We start from the raw sequence: 19,713 nt of genomic DNA, 5'->3' as shown, positions 1-19,713 counted from the left end.
ATTGTTAATTGAATTTAAAGCAACCATCATATAGTTGAGAATTTTAATGATAATAATCGATCACTAGCGATCGCTTTTTACTCGATAAAAGGCTCGTTATGAGTGTAAAAATAAATGTAACTTATAATTATTAGTATTTTAATAAACTGTAAATGCTAAATGCTCTATGACAAACTCTACGCATTGCAGTCAGAAGTACGAGATCGTTAACAATAAAGGCGTCGCTGGATAAGCACAAGTTGACTGCTGTCGTTCCCATTTTCAACGTGCTTTAGCGCAAGGCACCTTTCATTCCACTTGGCAGTCGTTGCTGAAAGCCACTTGAAAGCTTATTGTACATTTCAAACAACTCTATTACGAATATTTTTCATATTTTCCGCGCGCAAGCGGAACAGAACAAAACAAAATAAAAAAACGTTAACATTAAACGTGGCGAAAGGCCGAAAAGCCAAAGGGACTGAAACAGAGGCAGATGGCAGTCGACGAGAATGGGGAGATGGGGAAAACGATGGCAGAAGACAGTGTGGAAGAACCGCAGAGAGTCGAGCCAGAGATTGGGGCTGGTTGAAGCAAGCAATTCGCATGCGGCACGTTACATTCTCGCAATAAAAAATGAAAACCGTTTTGCATGCATGTGCCGGCGTCTCAATGTGTGTGTGTGTGTGCAAAAAGTAATAAATGTACGTGCCGTACTAAAAACAACAACAACAATAGCAATAGGAACACAGCAACACCAACAGCATCAGCAGAAACTACTTGTGCTCACACGCACACACGCACACTGACGCATACGTGTAAATTTACAGTCAAAAAAGATGGCGCTTCCGTTTCCGCTGTTACTCACTTGCACATGTCACGCTGCATGCAAATGCACGAATGCCACTCAAGCTGTGTGTGTATGTGTGTGGGAGTGTGAGCTTCAAGTCGCAAGCAATAAATGCAATAAAAATAAACTACAATCTTCTTTGACTACTCTTGCACCAATTCGCTTGCTGCCTGCCTCCCTTCTCCTCCATTTCCCTTGCTGTCAGGCTACACATTACTTTCTATTATGCGCATTCTTTTCCTTTGCGTATAATATTTTCCTTTTTTTTTTGCGCGCGCTTCTTTCGTTCGGCGTTGTCTTGGAGTGGGCACTCGGGCGTTCTGGGGTCGGCACGCACCGCTCTCGCGTTTGAAGTAGCTTTGGATTGTATAAAAGTAACCATAGCTACTATAATTTAATGAAAACATAATCTGCATGCACACAAAACGCAGAAAGTCCGCACAAAGTCACGCTGCCGTTTGCCGCGGTGTGTGCGCCAGAGGCGGGTGGCATTTTTATTAAATGTGCACAAGTTTCTTGGGCGAGATTTCACGGCGCTTTCCACGTTTTTCTCTTTTGCCTCAACCAATCAACGTTGTTGTCCTTTCCGCTTCATTGCCATTCAGTTTTTTAGTCTCTCAAGTCGCATTGAATTGCTGCAGTTGTATGACATTGATCAGAAGCTTGGGAATGTAGATATTAAATCGAGGTGTTATATATTCATTTTATTCTATTTTAATTTAACTACTCGTATTACAATGCATTATACAGAAGAAGTTGTTATGGATTCATAACAGCAGTTTTAGCAAAAAAGTGTGCAGAAAAGTAAAATTAGCTATATAATTGTGTCAGTTACTATATAGCAAACTTAACTAAAGGAAATATAGATTTATTCTTTAAAAAATACAGTTCTCAATTTAGAAAATCTCGAGACAAAATTAAAAACAATAAAAGATTTTGGAAAAATTTCCTTAATATTTTATTAGCAAGAAATGCTGAAGTATATTTTTTTCCAAATTGATATTTTCGGCACATTGATTTCATATTTTTATGGAGTTTGTATCAATTTTATTTAAATTCTTTTCTGATGTAATTAAATTAGTTGTTCTTTTATTTAATTTCTAAATAAGTATTGTTTAGTTTTAATGGAAGGCGGCTAAGGGTTTGAATAGTTCTTTGATATTTAAAAAATTAGTAATAATTTTATATGTTTTTTGGAAATATGATTTTACGAATAGTCTCTTATAATCTTTTTTTTTAAATAGTCTTTTGATGTGCATTAATTAAGAAACTCAATTTGTAATAATAGATTATTTATTTTTTTATAGTTAAGTACCAAAGTTCGAATTAACAAACAAGCCGACTAGATCGTATATATTTATATCTCATATGTACCTAAAATACAAATTTTTGTTTGCAATTGAAATCAAATAAATTCCACCTCCATCCAGTACAACATCCACTGTGTGCCAATATGTTGATGTCTTTGGCACGAAAGTGAAGTGCGTGGCGTTAAATGACATTGTAGAGATGGCACACTTAAGCGATTTGCCAACAACTCGTACTCAAGGCTCAAGAAGCAGGCATTGCCAAGTATCTGGTTACGTTTTATTCAATTTTTTAATTTTCCTTTCTTTTTTTTGTAATTTTTCCCCCGTTGGTTTTTGACGGATATTCGCAGGGTTTTTTTTGCTTGCTTTGGCTTGCGTTGCGTTGCGTTGTTGGGGCACAACAATAACTTGAGCAGCGACTTGAGTAGCTCGCAGAAAAGTTTCCAAGACAACTCCTTTAGTGGCGCTCCCAGTGGCAGTATCGCGAAAAAAGGAATGGAGATGGAGACGGAGATGGAGCAGGAGAAGGACTACTCGCTAAATATCCTTTAGCCTTTGCGAAATCAGTAAAGCGCAAAGGACCACTTGTGAATACGCTTTGATGCGCGCGGCAGGCAGCATTTTGTGTGTGCGAGTGTGACTGCCCTGCCACAGGGTGGAAGGGGGACGGTGTTGCAGCACAGCACAGAGGGTACGAGGATGTTCTGTGTTGGGGGCTCAGGCTCTCTCTTTCAGCCAGACTGAAGCTGAAGCAACTGCTGCTGTGTTGTTGCTGTGGCTGCTGCTGCTGCTGTGCTGGCATCAAGTATTTTGTGAGTAGCGCAAAATACGCGAGCGCGAAATGTAATAAAAACATTTTTTTGCCAAGACAGCGTTACTCTCGAATATAGCACACAGCTAAAGCACAGGCACAGGCTCAAGCTAGCCGAACGTCTTATTTTTATTCCTCTTATTGCAAGCCAATTTCTAGTACTACTTGCCACAGAGCCAGTCTTCAGAGGGCAGTCTCAGTTTGCTGTAAAAGTATCTAAAAGATATTTTTTAATACATGCACGCGACTTATCCATTTTTTTTGCTTTGTTGTTGTTGCTTTCTGTTGATTTTATTGGCAGCATTCCAGTTATAAAACGAAAAATATGCAATGCATTTCGTATACGCCCCGTTTTCGTATTTTCTTTTTTTTTTGGCAGAAAGGGGAGCTGCAACATTTTGCGCCTTAAATATTTATAGCAACAACATTTGCATATTGTGTTCTCGGATAGATGAGGCGGGGCAGGCAGCAATGGCAATGGCAATGGCAATCCACCCTCATTTGCATTTTGGTTTTGTCACACAGCTCAAAAGTCAAAAGCAACTTTCATTTTCGTGAACTAAACGCCCCTTTGATGTCAGCGTTTCGTGTTAACTGGTTTTGATTCGCATACGCTTGACATGGCCCCCCTTCCAGTTCCTTTTCTTCCTCCCAACTGTAGTTCAAGTAGTTTCCTTCGCATAAGATTGGCAACTGTTTTTTTGCAATTCAAATTACTTTGGCCAACAGCTGTGCTCATACAATTCTCATTACGAGTCAGGCAATTTTTGTGTTGTCCACTTATTGGCCACTTTTAAGCCTATTGGAAACTCATTAGTTGGCAACTTTAAACTAATAATGTGGCCAACAAGTCCGGGGCTCAATTGAAAAATTTGCAATTTTACGGCAAAGGCTGAAACAAGTGGCGGAGTCTAGAAGCAATTACGGCGTCCAGGCGCAAAACCAATCTCAATCTAAGGCATCAAGTAGACAAATATAGACTATGACTATGCCTATGACTATCCATGTGTGTGTGTCTGTGTGTGAGCGTTGTAAGCTCCATTTGGTATTCAAAAACTGTGCGTCTATGTGATTTGACGCATATTTGCCAAGCCCACACATCGACTGCCAGACAAGAGCTACAAATGTAGCTAGCTTCAACTACAGCTGCAGCTGCAGATACAGATACATTTGAGGCTTAGACAGCAGCCTGTGCTCAAAACTGAAACACACACACATACGCAATTGCTTCATTTTGCAAAAGGCTTTTATTAAACCAGAGACGAACTCTGAAGTCCCACAGAACCAGCAAAAGACGACGACGACAAAGGTTTGAGAGTTGGGCTGGCAAATGGTAAATGGTAAATGGTAACGGCTGTGGCTATGATTGTGACTCTCTCTGACTGTGACTACGATTGTAGCTGGGATTGGAGTGAAGCGATGTGCGGCTGTTGCCAGGCTTCGAGGCAATCGATGTGTGTGCGTGTGTGCCTAGTTATGGTAAATATTCATATTTGTAACGTGTGCACAATGTGTTGAAATTAGCATTTATGAATTTTGTGCCAAACGTCAAAATGGAACTCAGTCTGAAACAGTCTGTCGCTGCCTGCCGGCCAGTCAGCCAGGCAGCCAACAAGCCAGTAAGCTCCTTTATACATGTTATACCTGCTAGCAGTGGGTTGGAAGGGTATCTAGAGTTAATGCTTATCGCAAATGCATCCAACATAAAGTAGATTATAAGAATTAGAGTTACAAATGTTAGAAATAACATTTTTGTGTTTTATATGTGTTTTATATGAAACTTTTTTATAGAGCACCATACAGTTGCTAATTTACTATCAAGTTATTTTGGTCCCACTTTATATATTTGTTATCTTTATATATTTGTAAGGTATACAGAACGATAATTTAGATAGGGTTTGAAAATTTAATTAAGATCATATAAAAATGTCGCGTTTTTAATGTGAAAAATTCTGTTGCTGCTTTACTAGTCCGTATTTGCATAAAATTAATGATTAATATATCATCACTGCATCACTTGTTGCATTTATAATAATGCCTAATAATGTATGACGGGTACAACAAAGTCGCGCACATTCGATAATAAATTTCTTAGTTGTTTATGTAGCACTCACTACAAGTAAAAGTACAACAACAACAACAGCAACGACAAGCAGTAAGTTCACTTACTCACACACACAGGCACAACTACAAACATATAGCACATCTGATGTGCTGGCCCTCACTCATTTACCGAGCTCTTTGCTGTACTCGCACTTGGCTGCATTATGCGAAATATTCTTGGTTATGGTTTTGCGGCTAAAACGGCCTTTTGCCCGTCCATTTGCATTTGCAACTGAGCAAACAGAGTTCGTCTTTTTGGTCCCATTTCGTCCATCGTTTCTGTCGTTTCGTTCATGGCCACATTTCGAAAGTGACATCTGCGTCTTATGATTGTTGCCTGACAATTTGTTGGCCTCTTGCGGTGAGTCCTGCTTCCTGTTTCGAGTTCATGTTACGCACTTCGATTAACATAATTATGAGCGCGGCAAAGTTCAACTTTGTTATTCAGGTAACTTTGGGGTGACTTTTGGCATCGAGTTGATCCGCATTTGTTTAATAACTTTCAGTGCTTTAATGTTAAGGGAATTTTACAATAAAAAATATTGTCTCCAATAGATTATTATTTTATTGCTAATCTCAAAACAATAATTCAATTTTAATAATAATTTAGGAAAATTAAAAAAATTATATATATCAAATTAATATCATATATCAAATATTAAGAATAATTTTTACAATCTCTATAAATCTTATATTTGAGTTACAAATCACCACTCAAAGCCATTTTTCAATCTTGCTGCTAAATTTTCTTTGATTTTCACCACTTCAATTTTTGTTTTTATTATTTCAAATCATGTTAAAATAATAAGGACAGTTGCTGCTCTTTATTTTTCCAACATTTCATTGCATAAATGTTTTTCTTTGCCTACCAGGCGACACTTTTATGCACATTGTTATTTTATTGGGTTTGGGTTTTATTGACAATATCCAATTGCCTTTTGATTTTTATTGATTACATAAAGGCGTGTGACCGGCGCCAGAAGTGGTATTGAGAGTATTAAATAAGTAGTCTTAAAAGTCATTTTTGTTATCGATTTACAATGTAGATTCGATTTTGAAAGCCTGCACTTTGTTGTTGACTTCGACATAAAAATCAAATAGCTATCTGTAGGATATTTTGAGGGATCTAAGTGCTCGTTAGATTTGCATAATGTTTAGATAACTGAGTTGTCAAACGACTTAGGGTTGTATTCGAGTTATTAAATTGGAATAAGCTAAGTGATTCGATTCGATGATTTAAATAAAATTTTGTTTGGTATGTGAAATTTTAAGCGACTTTTATATATATGTATATATAAGATTTGAATTCATTGAATAACTCTTTCCAGCAGTTAAATATTATATCATACATTAAATATTTTCATTGAACAATAATAATACAAGTTTTTAGTACTTTTTAAAGAGCTTAAAATATCATTTTGAAATTTAGTTAATATATTGTTATTGAATTTAAATACTTTTTAAGTATTTAATTCAATTATATTTTACTTATCTTTATATTTTTGTTTGTCTAGAATTTCTTCTTTGCCCTGTCTTACCTTCAATCCTTACCATTTATCCTCAGGCTGGCAGACAATGTTGTCCATTAAAATGTGTTCGTTGCTCTCCGTTAAAGCGGTAATTAATTACGTAATTTGTTCACTTGTCGCGCGCTTACAAAGATGCTTCAACGACGTGGTCAACTGGGTTTTGCTGCAAGCGGAAAAGCCACTTGTCCATATGCGAGTCGAGTTGTGTCGTGGAACTGAGAGAGAGACAATGAATGTCCTTCCATGTCCTGGACAGGCACTTATGCCAGTCATTTGCATTGGGTGGTTTTCTTTCCTTTTTTTTTTCTTTTTGCTTGCTGCTGCCCCGACTGATTAATGATGTGGGCTTGTGTAACAACGATGCCCCGTTAAGTTTCAGTCTCGAGGCTGATGTGCATTTTTAAAGCGCGTAACTTGCCCGTGTCCGGATGCGTCTCCGGGTGAAGCATCAATGGTGGTTACTGCACTGCAGAACACTTAATGGTGGTGGTTTTCTTGTTTAACTACTTTTTGCCTTTGTCGCTGTCGCTATCGGTGTCGCAATCGGGGTTTAATCTGGTTAGCGGCACAAATGATGACGAGAGCCAAGGGAATTGGCAAGCTGGGCAGGAGGGGGAGGGGAAACAACAACGACATTTAAGGACAATTGCTGTGGCTAATGTGACACATATTGTGACAAATTGCATGAAACTGAGCTAACTCCTTGGACTGGGGCAAGGATACGGCTATGTAAACACGTGTTGGACTCCCTTCAAATTCAATTAAGGGCTGCAAGTTGGCCTCAAAAATAAAACAACAACACTTTAAATACTTTTGCCAATCACTGTTCAAATATGGAATCACGGTAAAAGTAGTGTTGCTTTAGTTCAGTGTAAATCTTTAGTGATTACTGTGAAAAGCTACTTTGAAGGTTTAGAATTGTTAAGTGGTAATTTCTCAATAAATTGTTGGCAATCTGATGGAAAAATATTTATGAACCCAAATAAATATATTTATATTTCGTTTGGAAGGCCTTTAATGTAAAAATTAATTGAAATTGGTTTGAATATTTAACTTAAATAGATTAAGCTGTTCAATAAAAAAAGAAATATGTGAAGTGTTCATAAATTTACTTGATATAATTGGTTCTCTTCCTAAAATCGCTATCTAAATTGTTTTCACATACTTATGAAGAACTTTTTTGAAAATGTCGCTAATGTTTTTTTGTTCTCAGGAAATATTGATAGTTAATGAGCTCTAAAGATGCTTGAAATATGTATATGAATAACTTATTGGTACTAGCTTCCGTAATTTTAACAATTGTATAAAAAATATATTTTTAGAAATAATTTTTCCAATCAACAAATCTACTATTAGCTGTTAAAATTGTAAATAGCAGTCTAGAATTTATTTTGAATACAGTGAATTTATGTTTTATCTAAATTATATTTTTATTATTTTTAATTTTGGTTTATTGAATTTAAGTTATAATTTTCGCGGACTCCGCGAAGTTTGGAGTTCGAAGTGCACTGCCAAATAGTTCGGCTTACAAACGAATCGCAGCCTCAGCCCCAGTACCAAGACCAGGCCCCGCCCCCGCCCCCGCTTCCTTGTTCGGCAAACTTATTGCATGCCAATGCTATTCGTGGCCTCTGCATGCCACAAATACTTCCCAATCCCTCGTCTATCAACAGCCTAGCGAGCAAGTTGCGCCAGTCGTGGTGGTGGTTGGATGAGGAGTCATCGTTTGACTCTCAGCTCGGCGACACTGACAGCACGGCGCTGTCAACAGAGTCGACCATAGAGCAAGGACAAAAACAATGCATGACGAATCGGTATTTTACGCCCATTTTGGGCTCATCACCAGGGGTGACTGAGGCTGTGGCTGCTGCTGCTGCCGCTGTTGTTCAGCTCAGACTGCGGCATGGCAAATGCTTTGTTCTTGTCAACTGAGCGGAACAAATTTCAAGGCCTGCACCTGCAGAACAACCAAAAAAGTCTCGCAACCTTGCGCCGGGTGGTTGCCCAATGTTATTGTTGTCCTGCTTTATCCATTGGGGTTGGATCCACGTGTGCACGTGCTGCAGTTTCCGATTGGGATTGTTTTTGTTTTGCCGGTCAAGCAACGAGGTCAACGCAAGCACATTAACATTTTTTTGTTTTGTTTATTTTACAACTTCTAATTTTGATTTTGGGCTTAAAATTCTGTTCAGACAGAGCCAAGTTAATGCTCCATTGAGTCCTTGCCGCCTCCACCACCGCATTCGCCATAGGCGCCCAGTTCCTCGGGTCGAAAGTAAGAGCTCTGCATGCTGTATAATCGATCGATCGGATTGATCATCGGCGTTTGCGTGAAAGGTCCCATCAGCTGCTGAAACGTTGCATAGCTCAAGCCCAGTATCGTATTGAGTATCGGCTCGTTATTCTTATTGCAGTTTTCTATTAAAGAAGATAAATTGTTCCAATTAGACTGTTTTTGCAATTCAAACAGATTTCTGCTTACCCTTGTTGGTTTCCATGCAGCTGAGTGATCCCTGCTCCTGTTCGTCCTTGACGTTGCAGCGTAGCCTTGACATTCCTTCGGATGTTGAAGAAAAAGGCGATTCTTGCTGTGACTCGCTGTCGCTGTGCGCCTCGTCCTTAATCTTGGTTGTCAGAGTACTGTCCTGTGACTCCTGAGAGTCCTGTGAGTGCGAATCGCTGACTCCCTTCGCTGGCGGTTCCTGCTTCGCCTTCTTTTGTATCTTCTTAACTTTGGCACGTTGATTCTGGAACCACACCTAAAGAAATAAATTTGGAGATTTATTACATAGTGTGAAAGAAAAGCATTTTATTGATGTTTAGTGTTGAAGTGTATTTGTAATTCAAATAGATCACCATATATTTTTAAAGGTTGCATTACTTAAATAATAATAACAGATACAAATTCATTCAATATAAAAGTTTCGAAATATAATAAATTAATATATGAGTAAGCAGAATACTTACAATCGTTAAAAAATAATCCTAATATAACATAATAATAAAAAATATCAACTTCCATTTTAGTTGTAAGATTAAACACTATAATTAAATTAGAAAATAAATCAAAACATATTTTTGATAATATTTAATAATGATTAATATAATTGAAAAATTATCTCCCCGAGTGATAAAGGAAATTAAAACTCATAAGTATAGGAGATAATTTCTTATAACAAGTGTAGCAAATATTTGAATCCTTTTCATTATTTGTAATTACCTGCACAATTCTCAAGCTCAAGCCGGTATCCTTCGCCAAGTTTTCTCGAACCTTGCGACACGGTTTCGGCGACACTTCAAAGGATGCCTTGAAGGCACGACGCTGCTGCGTGTTGAGTATAGTTCGCGGTCTTTTGGGTCCTCGTCGTCCATCCAGTTTCGGTGGAAACATTTCATCGCCATAAAAATCTATAAATGCGACAATTCAATTAAGTTGTACATTTAGAAAATCAAAACTTAAACTTACCGTAACCCTGCAACATTTCCACCTCCTTCTCGTAGTCGAAGCGACAAAAGAGCTGACCCTGCTTCACCACATATTGCTCGCCCTTCTTCAGGAGTGCGCCGCAGACGACGCAGGCAAAGCACTTGAGATGGAAGATGCTCTCCTGGGAGCGCATGACCAGCTCATCGGCGGCGATTTTATGGCCACAGCCAAGGCAACGATTGCGTAAGTAGAGTCTAAGATGGCAGAGAGAAAGGTAGTAAAACAGAGCAAGTAAAAAATCAATCAAGTGTGCTCGACTGTGAGATACCTTGTTATGCGTTTTCAGAGAATGCAAATCTAGTTTAATATAAGCAAGAACTTTACAACGTATTGCATCCTATAAACTTTATAGCTGTATTCTACTCTTTTATTTGTTATAAACATTGTTCTAAATTTTAAGTGTCTGAAGATTATAGTCTGATTTTAGATTTAAGGGTTGTAGTTAAGCCAGATCTGTAAGCAATACTAAAACATTTTTGTGCCAATTTACTATAATATAAAGTCTCTCAGGTTGGTTTTTGTGATTGGATTGATAAAAATTGAAATAAACTTTCGTATAAGGATATGTTTATGGAATGTCTTTTAATTTACTGTCGTAATTCATTAATACATATAGCGTACGGATGTGTGTTCTTCTACCAGCAACATACATACTATGTTTACATTTAAATATTAAGACTCCTCACTCCTACTTTATGGATAGTGACTATCAAAATTGAGAGTCTTACGCACCTTTCATAGTCGATACGACAGTAGAGTTTGCCATCGCGTGCATAGCAGGAGTGCACGAGGTGCATGGAGCAGGCGGTGCACTTGAGGCAACCCTCGTGGAAGGAGTTGTCCGCGACACGCATTATGTAACGATCACAAATTGGCTGGCAGCAATAGGCGCAGTGGTTGACAGCCAGACCAGCCATGCCCACGCCAGCCAACCCCACATCGATGCCCATCACTCCCATTGCTGCCACAGCCGAGTGATGCTGTTGCAGCATTTGAGGCGCTTGCGGTGTGTGCGATGCGGTTGTGGATGCAGTTGTGGGTGTCGATGTGGATGTGGATGTCGAAGTGGCTGTGGAGTAACCATCCAGCTCGTTGAGACTACACTTGCCCAAGGCAATGCGGCCAGGCGGCATTTGCATTGGTGGTCCAGGTCCCAGTCCCTGTCTGGCCATAGACATGGCTTGCTGTTGCTGCTGTTGTTGTTGCTGGTGTGCAGTGGCCATGCTGCTGTTGTGGTTCATACAACTTCCGTTGACATTCTGGCTCGCTGACGCCATTTTGTCACCTTCACCGGCTGCCGCAGCGCCTCCTCCACCTCCAGTTGTTGTTGTTGCTGCTGCTGCTTTGCTTGCTGCTTGACAGTTGCCATTTGGTGTTACTGTTGTTGCTGCTGTTGTTTGTGTTGCTGTTGGTGTTGTTAACATGCGCTCATTTCCGTTCAACAGCAGTTGATTGTGCCCTATTGCAATGGGGCACATCGCATGTCCTGCTCCAGCTACATGTTGCTGATGCTGCTGTTGTTGTTGCTGTTGCTGCTGTTGATGTTGTAGTTGCTGCTGCTGTTGCTGTTGACATTTGATGTCCATTGGAACTATTTTGGTTTTTGCGGTTTTGTCGTGGCATCACCCCGAAAACGCCCCACATGCAAATGAGAAACATTTCAGTTATTTTTATTTTCACTTTGGCATGCAAATTGCGGCCGAAGCGAGCGTGTTTTCTCTTCACTCTCCAAATTTACAACTGTGGCCAGTGGTCGATCCCCTCACTCCATTCCCTCTATCTCCCACTTCCCCGCTGTACAGGATTTGCATTTGCGGTTGCCAACTATCTGCATTTTTGCCCTGACTGCGTAACTGCGACTCGGACTCGAACTGTAACTGTGACCATTTGCCAGCCATTTCGAGTTGTAGTAAATTTGTGGTTTTGCAATTATTGAAATGACTTTTGCAGCGAAATATGTGCGTGACCGTACCGTATACGTATATATATATGTACATTCTGTCCATCTGTCCCTCAGTCTGTCCGTCTGCCCGTCTGTCCCTCTGTCTGTACTCGACATTCCACGCACTTGCTTTTGTTTGGCCATCGCTGCGTATACGTATTATTTGTGTGCGCTGGGCAAAAAATTACTGCACATTTGCGGCATTTGTGCTGTTGGCTGTTGGGCTCTTTTGGCTTTTTGTTGCTTGTTGTCTCAATTTATGGCAAATTGTTGAAATTGTACGGTAATTTGTTTGCCTCTCACTGTGTCTCTGTGTGTTTGTGCTTAAATTTGTGTGTGTGTGTGCGTCGTTCATCTTGTTTCGTTACGCGCTTTTTCAGTTGTTATTGTTTTTCCTTTATCTGCTCGCTTCCGCTCTTTTTCCATACTAAATATACTCGCACACACACAATCTCACACCTATACTTTCCCTTTACATATGTATGTGTGCGTGTGTTTGTGTCACATTCTGCGTTTGTCATTCTGTATTTAAATGATTTTACGTGTGCGTAATTTCATTTAATTTTCACAACAATTTCTGTGGCATGCAAATTTATGCCAGAAATATTTGTAAAATTTTTAAAGTAATTTACATGCACTGCAGTTGGTTTTGTGGTCTCACTAGCAAGAAATACAATTTATATAAATTTTATATGTGCTGAAGATTGAATGGAGCGACAATTGACACGCAAATCAAAATATTTTCAACACTGTTTGCGTGATTCAAGATGTGCAAAAGACAATGTTAGGTTTTTAATTATGTAAGTTAACTACTTGATGCTTTTATCTATTTTTGAAGAATTAAAATCTACCCAATGTGTGATTTATATTTAAAACTGAATAATTTAGTCGTAGGAAAACATTTAAAAACTCTTTCAGTTTTTGGCTTAAGCTGTTACCACTAATTTCGTGTTGCTTACTCGTAAGTTTTAATAAAAATATTTCAGTTTAATTCTTTTCTTATTATAAATTACTCTTCGCTACTCTCACTAAAACTTGGCAAACTGCATCTTAAGTATAATCAAATATATTTGAATTAATTTCTAAGTCATCTGCAATGAAATATCCTAATTTCATTAGTATAAATATTGTCTTAGCAAATCGGCTTTATTTATCTACTAAGCTGATATTGAAACCAAATAAGCATATGTTTCATTCATTCCCTAGCAACAAATCGCAGCATGTGATATTGAAATCTAGTGAACAGATTTGTGAATAGTATATGAATAGACTCACACTAAGCTGACAATAGCTATCAACTCTCAAATGTCATTGTTGCTACATTTAACTTTCGGCACTTTTCAACAATGTGAGTTGTTTTTGGACTCGATTGAAGTTGGGCTTATCCGCTCGACGGTCGCACCTGTTACACTTTTCTCTAGAGGAAACTATGCCAACATGTTGGCTGGACATGTCGGCGCTGTGCTGCAGCGGATTTGTGAGGACAAGTGCAAAGCCGACATTGATAGCGGTGCTGCGCTTTTGCCGCACTAATTAGATTCTAATCTGCAGCGTTGAAGGGCGCAAAAGCAATGATTTGGGAGGAGGAACAAGGGGATTCACCCTGAGCAGGGCAAGAGGAATAACTAAATTATAAGAGAATTTACGAGTAGTGCGTGCAACGTGCTAATCGCGGCGTTTGCCTCAGTCAAAATCATATCGTCGAGCAACCCCTATGACTCACCCCATCTTACCAGAGCACCCTTCCATAGCTCGAGCTCGAGCTCGTAGAAATATATGCACTGACTTGTCGGGTGGGAGAGCGAGAAGAAAGAGTAGGAGTAGGAGTAAGAGTCGGGGTTGGAGGATTCATTATGTTGGTTATGGCTGCTGGCGGCATATGTTGGCAGTCTTTTTGCAGCGGGCGAGCGGAAACCCTTGCCAGGATGCTGTGTGCAGCCGCTTTTGGATTCTGCCTTCCTTCTTGCCGAGCTACCGAGTTGCTGAGCTGCCGAGCTGCTGTTTGTCAGTCGCTGGCGTTTAATTTAATCGGATTTCGGGCGGACAATGAAATTATGGCGCCGTTTTGTTGTGCCAGCATTCAGCGCATAAATGCTTTGTTTTGGCCTAATCTTTGACAGAAGTCAGCATTTGCTTGCCACTGTAAAATGTGTTCAGATTTTTTGGCTGTCTGCCAGCTTTGAGACTCTCAAGCACACTTATCTCAAGTGACAAGCGATACAAGTGATTTCTAGTATCACAGTAGTTGTCAGCTTGAGAGGGTTTTTTCTTCAACAACAAGTTAAATAGTTGCTTTAATGTATGACATGAAAATAAGGTATATAATATTTAATATTTGCTTTTGATATATATAAAAATACTTTGAATAAAGAGTAATTTCCTTATCTCATGACCTTGTTTACTATTCATAAAATATTTAAATTTACACATCTTTAATCTGTGCCCTGAGTGTTTTATTGAATCTTCCTTAAAAATCGATTAGCAGCGCAGAAACAAATTCAAAAATAAAGATGCACACCAATTGGAAAGTTTTAGGGATAAAATGTGTTTATAAATTCATAACTACCCTTTCAGACTTTTTCATTCAAATTATTCTCCCGCTTTGAGACCTTTCACTTCTGTTTATAAAAGTATTTGCATAAATTTCAAAATATAATATTTTATTTTGCAATCAAAATTAAACAGAAAAAATAATTTTCATGAGCTAGAAAAACAGATAACAAAATCATCTTTTATTTCGGTTAAGTTTGTTTAATTTAATGTAATAATATTCAAATATAAATATGAAGTTCTCATCTCCTGTTTTTAGAGCTTAATTGTGAGCTAACGTAACTATTTTGTTATTTTTAGTGTAAGAAAAGCACGGGACTCGAACAAAAAATGAGGAAAATGAAGATAGTCAGAGTAACGAATATTTATTTTCTTCTTTTTAAATCAACAAATTTACGCAACTTTAGCTTCAATCATAATCAAAAGAATAGAAGTAAAGAATTGCATTACATTTTCATTCTGGTTTATATTTTAACATTTTTAATAATTTGATTTTTATTAAGCCAAATTTGTTTTGCCAACCACAAAAGCCGTCGGTGAAATGTGAGTCAAATGTTAGAGTTGCGTCGGCATTTTTACAAGAGAATCAACAGTAAGTTTATGCCATCGAGGAATGGAATACTTACACAAACCAATTTGCATTGGATGCTGTTCGTCGATCATTTTTGATGAAGAGTGAATCCAGTTTTAGGTGCGAATTGAGAAATAATTAGTGGCTGATTAGCGGACGCCTTTTGTGATTGTTTGACATAAATCGTTAAAGTAATTTCGATATATTTTTGGACACTTTTCACATAGTTTAGCAAGGACTGCGGTTAAACGGAATACCACGTGAGGAAAGTGCAAGATGCATCGGTAGTCGTAGTCTTTATAATGGAGTGGCCAGCGTCGAGAAAGGTATCGGCAGGCCAGTTACGAAACGCGATGCTTGAATGATTACGGACCTCTGATGTTAATGAAATTTGTTAAAAATCATTTGCTCAGCTCGGCCAGACGTGGCGACTCTGCAGGAAATTTTCTCCAAAATGGAGGAGAAATCTGCTCTGCTCTGCTCTCTTTTCAGTGTGTGTGTGCGTGTGTGTGTGGGTGGGCCAACGCCATTTTATCCGGCCATATAATACCCACCAACCCATACCCAAGGACAATCCTATCCCATCCCCATTTGAGGCCAGTTCATGGGATTTTCCCCGCCCGTTTGGGCGCATGCGCCGGACCTGAACTCGATGCTCGTTTATCGGCTTGCATTTTGGGGGCGCAAGATTCATTCGTTTTGCTTTTGTTTTTGCACTTTTGACTTTTGTCTTTGTTGCCATTCTACGCGATACTGTTGTTGTTGCGCGTTTTATTTGTTTTGTTGTACGTATTTTGTATTGACAAAGGATGTTTGGCTCGGCGATTTCGTGCTTGCTTTGCTACTCGCTGCGACCCAACAGCAACAACACGGCAGTAATAAAAACAACAATCTGAACCGAGCGAGGAGAACGACAAGAACAACACACGAACCGCATCCATCCCTAAAGAGATTTTTCTCTAGCCATCGAATCTATGGCAGGGCCATGCGTTTCATTTTTTTCCGTTTTTTTTTCTATTGTCATATATATATATATTTTGTTTAAATTTATTGATTTTCAATTTTCAAGCAAATTAAAGACAATGCGGCTTTAATTGTCCTTCATCGTATGGCGCCATCAACTCAGCGCCATCTCCACATTCTCCGGACAGTTTTGTGTAGTTGGTTGTGTTAATGACTGATAAATGTCGGCGCGCGATGCCGGCACTTTAAACTTTTTGCCCAGAATGAATTTTGGTCTATTAAACGAGCTTGCTTCTTGGCGCTGTTCGTTGGCCCAAAAACTTTAATGTCTAATACAGAAATAGCTGGTCTCTCGTCTGGTCTAGCCAGTCGACACTCCCTGACTCCATGACTGCCTTTCTGCCTGCCGAGTCTGGTGTTTTCCGAGAGAAATTCTCAGAAAGTTTCGTAAACGTGAACGTGTTACTCACAATTAGTGCAGCCGAAGGCCACTTAGCCCTCATTTACTTTTGGCCAAGACAGCTTCTGAGTCCTGCCATGCGTATGCTCATTATGATTATAATTATCTTCGCTTCCTATTTATGAATCATTTTCCACCTGATCTATAACCTTTGACTTAGCCATGAGACTTACTCGTAATATACTACATCTTTGGTCATTTCAGTTGAAATACAAATTATTTATTTATTTGTTAAAAATAAATAAAATAATACGAAGTAATAACATACCTTAAGTTTTCGTTCAAGTAAAAAGAGTTTTTAACAATTTAAGAATATAGATTTTCTTCCTAGTAAATATATTTATTATACCCGCTACCCATAGGGTATTATAACTTTGTGCCGGCAGGAAATGTATGTAACAGGTAGAAGGAGGCATCTCCGACCCTATAAAGTATATATATTCTTGATCAGCATCAACAGCCGAGACGATCTAGCCATGTCCGTCTGTGTGTCTGTGTGTCTGTCCGTATGAAACACTGGATCTCAGAGACTATAAGAGACAGAGCTATAATTTTTTTTCGACAGCATTTGTTATGTTTGCACGCAGATCAAGTTTGTTTCAAATTTTTGCCACGCTCACTTCCGCCCCCGCAAATCAAAAAAATCGAATAACACGCGTAATTTTAAAGCTAGAGTTGCGAATTTTGGTATTGTCGAAGTTATGAAAGAAATACTTTTGTATGGGCAAAAACGCCTACTTACTAGGGTTGCTTAGTTGCTTTGGCTGACAATCTGGTATATTGTGCCGTCTATGGTATATTTTGAATGTCGATATACCAAATATACCATTAGGTATATTTTTAGTATTTTTGCAGTATATTCGGTATATTTTGAGAAACTACCGCAAAATATATTTCTTTTATTCAAAATGGGTAGCGGGTATCTCACAGTCGAGTACAGTAGCTTTCTTACTTGTTAAAGGTCTGTCGAAATGATAAATTCGCCACAGTTTATTGTGTTTAAAATTTTCTATTAGTTTTAAATTAGCAACGAAATTCCAATTATGTATTCTATAATTCATATTACCAACAAAAACGATATGTTAAAAGTTAGTATTGTAGATTATTGTCACAACATAAAAATTAAAGTTGTAAACAATAATATTATTTTATTATGAATATTAGTACGGATACGAATAACAAGGATAATGAAATGTAGCGTGTTAGCTAGTGAAGCGTTAATATTGGCGAAAAAGTAAATGATTATATTGACTGTTTTATATCATCGATTGTGATCGATGAAATAGATTAATTTTTTTTATAAATCATCTTTTTAATAATTTGTATATTAGCATATATTTTGATTCATTTGGTTCTTGTAAATTTATTGCTTAAAATGTAAAACTGAAAACTAGATTTTTTTTCAATATATTTTTTATTTGCTTTTGAATTGTTACAACAATTTTATTAATAATGTTCTCCTAAACCATCACCTCAACCTCTTCTGCGTTTACCCTTGCCGCCACCTCCACCACCACCACCTCCACCACCGCCTCCACCACCGCCACCCATGCCGCCTCCACCACCTCCACCCATGCCGCCTCCACCACCGCCACCCTTGCCGCCACCCATGCCGCCCATGATTTTGCCAAATATGTTTGGCAGCCCAAATATACAAGGACTTCGTCCCTTTACAACTGCATCATCCTCCTCTGGATCATTTGGAACTGCAGTCGATTTGTTAGTGATAAATTTGCAAACATATTATTGATTACTAACCTGGCTGTGCCAATGCAATAGTGCATATAAATGCGATAAGTAAAATATGCGGTATCCAAAGCATTTTAACTGCCTTTAAATAACCAAAATTCTGTCTATTTATACCATTTCGTTTAGCAATATTACAGTGTTTATAACAACCGATTATAATGGGGAGTTCGATACACTTATCACATTTAATTGACATTTCGATACATTTGTGTTCTTTTAGAATAGAGAGAAAAATTAAAATTAATTCGCTTCGGATTAAACCGTTAAGATTAGCTAACATATTTTCGATTTGTCAGTAATTAGTATCATCTAAAATAAATACATATTTGGCATGTCGACTGCAATTCTATATATAAGTATGTACATCTTTCTATATACTATATACTGGATCACGAATCCAGGAAATACCCATATTTTTATACTTACAAGCCTCTGAAGCTAGTCTTTTATAGACAAAATAATTACTTTTAATGCATTAAACACACAAAAACCGCTCTAAAATTACTCTCAGCTAGTTATACCGATACGTTTTGTATTTAAATCGATCATGATGATGGTGTTAAGGCTCAATATCATGGGAATTATTAATATGAATACATTTTATTGTACCTTCTAAATCATCGATAGTGATCGAACAAATAGAATTGTTTTTTATAAATCATCCAATATTTGAATATGTGCACATATTTTGATTCATTTGATCCTTGCAAATTGCATCCCCTTATCAAAAAAAAATGTTATAATTGATTAATTTTAAACTTGATTATTTTTTTATGCCATTTCAAAATTTTTATTATTTGCTTTTGAATTGTTACAACAATTTTATTCTCCACCCAATGCACCCATTATTTTCTTAAAGATGTCTTGCAGGTCTTCGAGGCAAGGACTTCGTCCCTTTACAACTGCATCATCCTCCTCTGGATCATCTGGAACTGCAGTCGAATTGTTTGAGATAATATTGCAAACATATTATTGATTACTAACCTGGCCGAGCCAATGCAATAGCGCATATAAATGCAATAAGTAAAATACGCGGTATCCAAAGCATTGTTAATTGCCTTTAAATAATTGAAATTCTGTCTATTTATACCATTTCGTTTAGTAATATTACAGCCGGTTATAATACGGAATTCGATATACTTATCACATTTAATTAGCATTTCGATACATTTGGGTTCTTTTTAAATAGAGCGAACAACTAAAAAAATTAATTCGCTTCGGATTAAACCGTTAGGATTAACTAACATTTTTTTTTTTTTTTGATTTGTCACTAAGTAGTACTATCTAAAATAAATGCATATCTTTAACTACAATACTACAACTATCTATAGTAGTATTATTTTGAGAAATTTGTAAATTATAATATAGTAATGCTGTTTTCTATTAGTATGCACTATTATGAAAAATTGTTA

General features: G+C 37.8%; 2 protein-coding genes across 3 annotated transcripts; both read right to left on the bottom strand.

Annotated features, from left to right (window-relative positions):
- Positions 1-8,655: 8,655 nt before the first annotated feature.
- On the bottom strand, positions 8,656-15,490 carry LOC132790517 (LIM homeobox transcription factor 1-beta). Of its 2 annotated transcripts, none has more exons than XM_060799071.1 (6): positions 15,185-15,490; positions 10,799-11,657; positions 10,046-10,260; positions 9,800-9,987; positions 9,062-9,326; positions 8,656-8,997 (listed from the first exon to the last, which is right to left on the bottom strand). In XM_060799071.1, exons 1-6 carry the CDS (start codon positions 15,219-15,221, stop codon positions 8,783-8,785), a joined length of 1,779 nt encoding a protein of 592 aa, XP_060655054.1. In that variant the 5' UTR covers positions 15,222-15,490; the 3' UTR covers positions 8,656-8,782. The 2 variants fall into 2 exon arrangements, with proteins under 2 accessions (XP_060655054.1, XP_060655053.1); XM_060799070.1 differs by having other exon boundaries at positions 8,659-8,997; positions 9,062-9,338.
- A 2,457-nt stretch (positions 15,491-17,947) lies between these two features.
- Positions 17,948-18,402, bottom strand: LOC132791330 (calpain small subunit 1-like). Its single transcript, XM_060800198.1, has 2 exons — positions 18,311-18,402; positions 17,948-18,258 (listed from the first exon to the last, which is right to left on the bottom strand). The coding sequence occupies exons 1-2, from the start codon at positions 18,372-18,374 to the stop codon at positions 18,026-18,028; spliced, it is 297 nt and encodes a 98-aa protein (XP_060656181.1). The 5' UTR covers positions 18,375-18,402; the 3' UTR covers positions 17,948-18,025.
- Positions 18,403-19,713: the final 1,311 nt, after the last annotated feature.

The sequence above is a fragment of the Drosophila nasuta genome, chromosome 3 (genome assembly GCF_023558535.2).
Source record: "Drosophila nasuta strain 15112-1781.00 chromosome 3, ASM2355853v1, whole genome shotgun sequence".
NCBI classification, from domain to species: Eukaryota; Metazoa; Arthropoda; class Insecta; order Diptera; family Drosophilidae; genus Drosophila; species Drosophila nasuta.
This window is presented reverse-complemented; position numbering and strand designations above follow the sequence as displayed.

Coding starts and splice junctions, on each gene's coding strand:
- LOC132790517 (XM_060799070.1), bottom strand. CDS start 15,221: ATGATCGACGAACAGCATCCAATGCAAATTGGTTTGT. Junction 10,261..10,798: donor TGTCGTATCGACTATGAAAG/GTGCGTAAGACT, acceptor CTGCCATCTTAG/ACTCTACTTACGCAATCGTT. Junction 8,998..9,061: donor CTGCATGGAAACCAACAAGG/GTAAGCAGAAAT, acceptor CTTCTTTAATAG/AAAACTGCAATAAGAATAAC.
- LOC132791330 (XM_060800198.1), bottom strand. CDS start 18,374: ATGCTTTGGATACCGCATATTTTACTTATCGCATTTATATGCACTATT. Junction 18,259..18,310: donor TATTGCATTGGCACAGCCAG/GTTAGTAATCAA, acceptor AATCGACTGCAG/TTCCAAATGATCCAGAGGAG.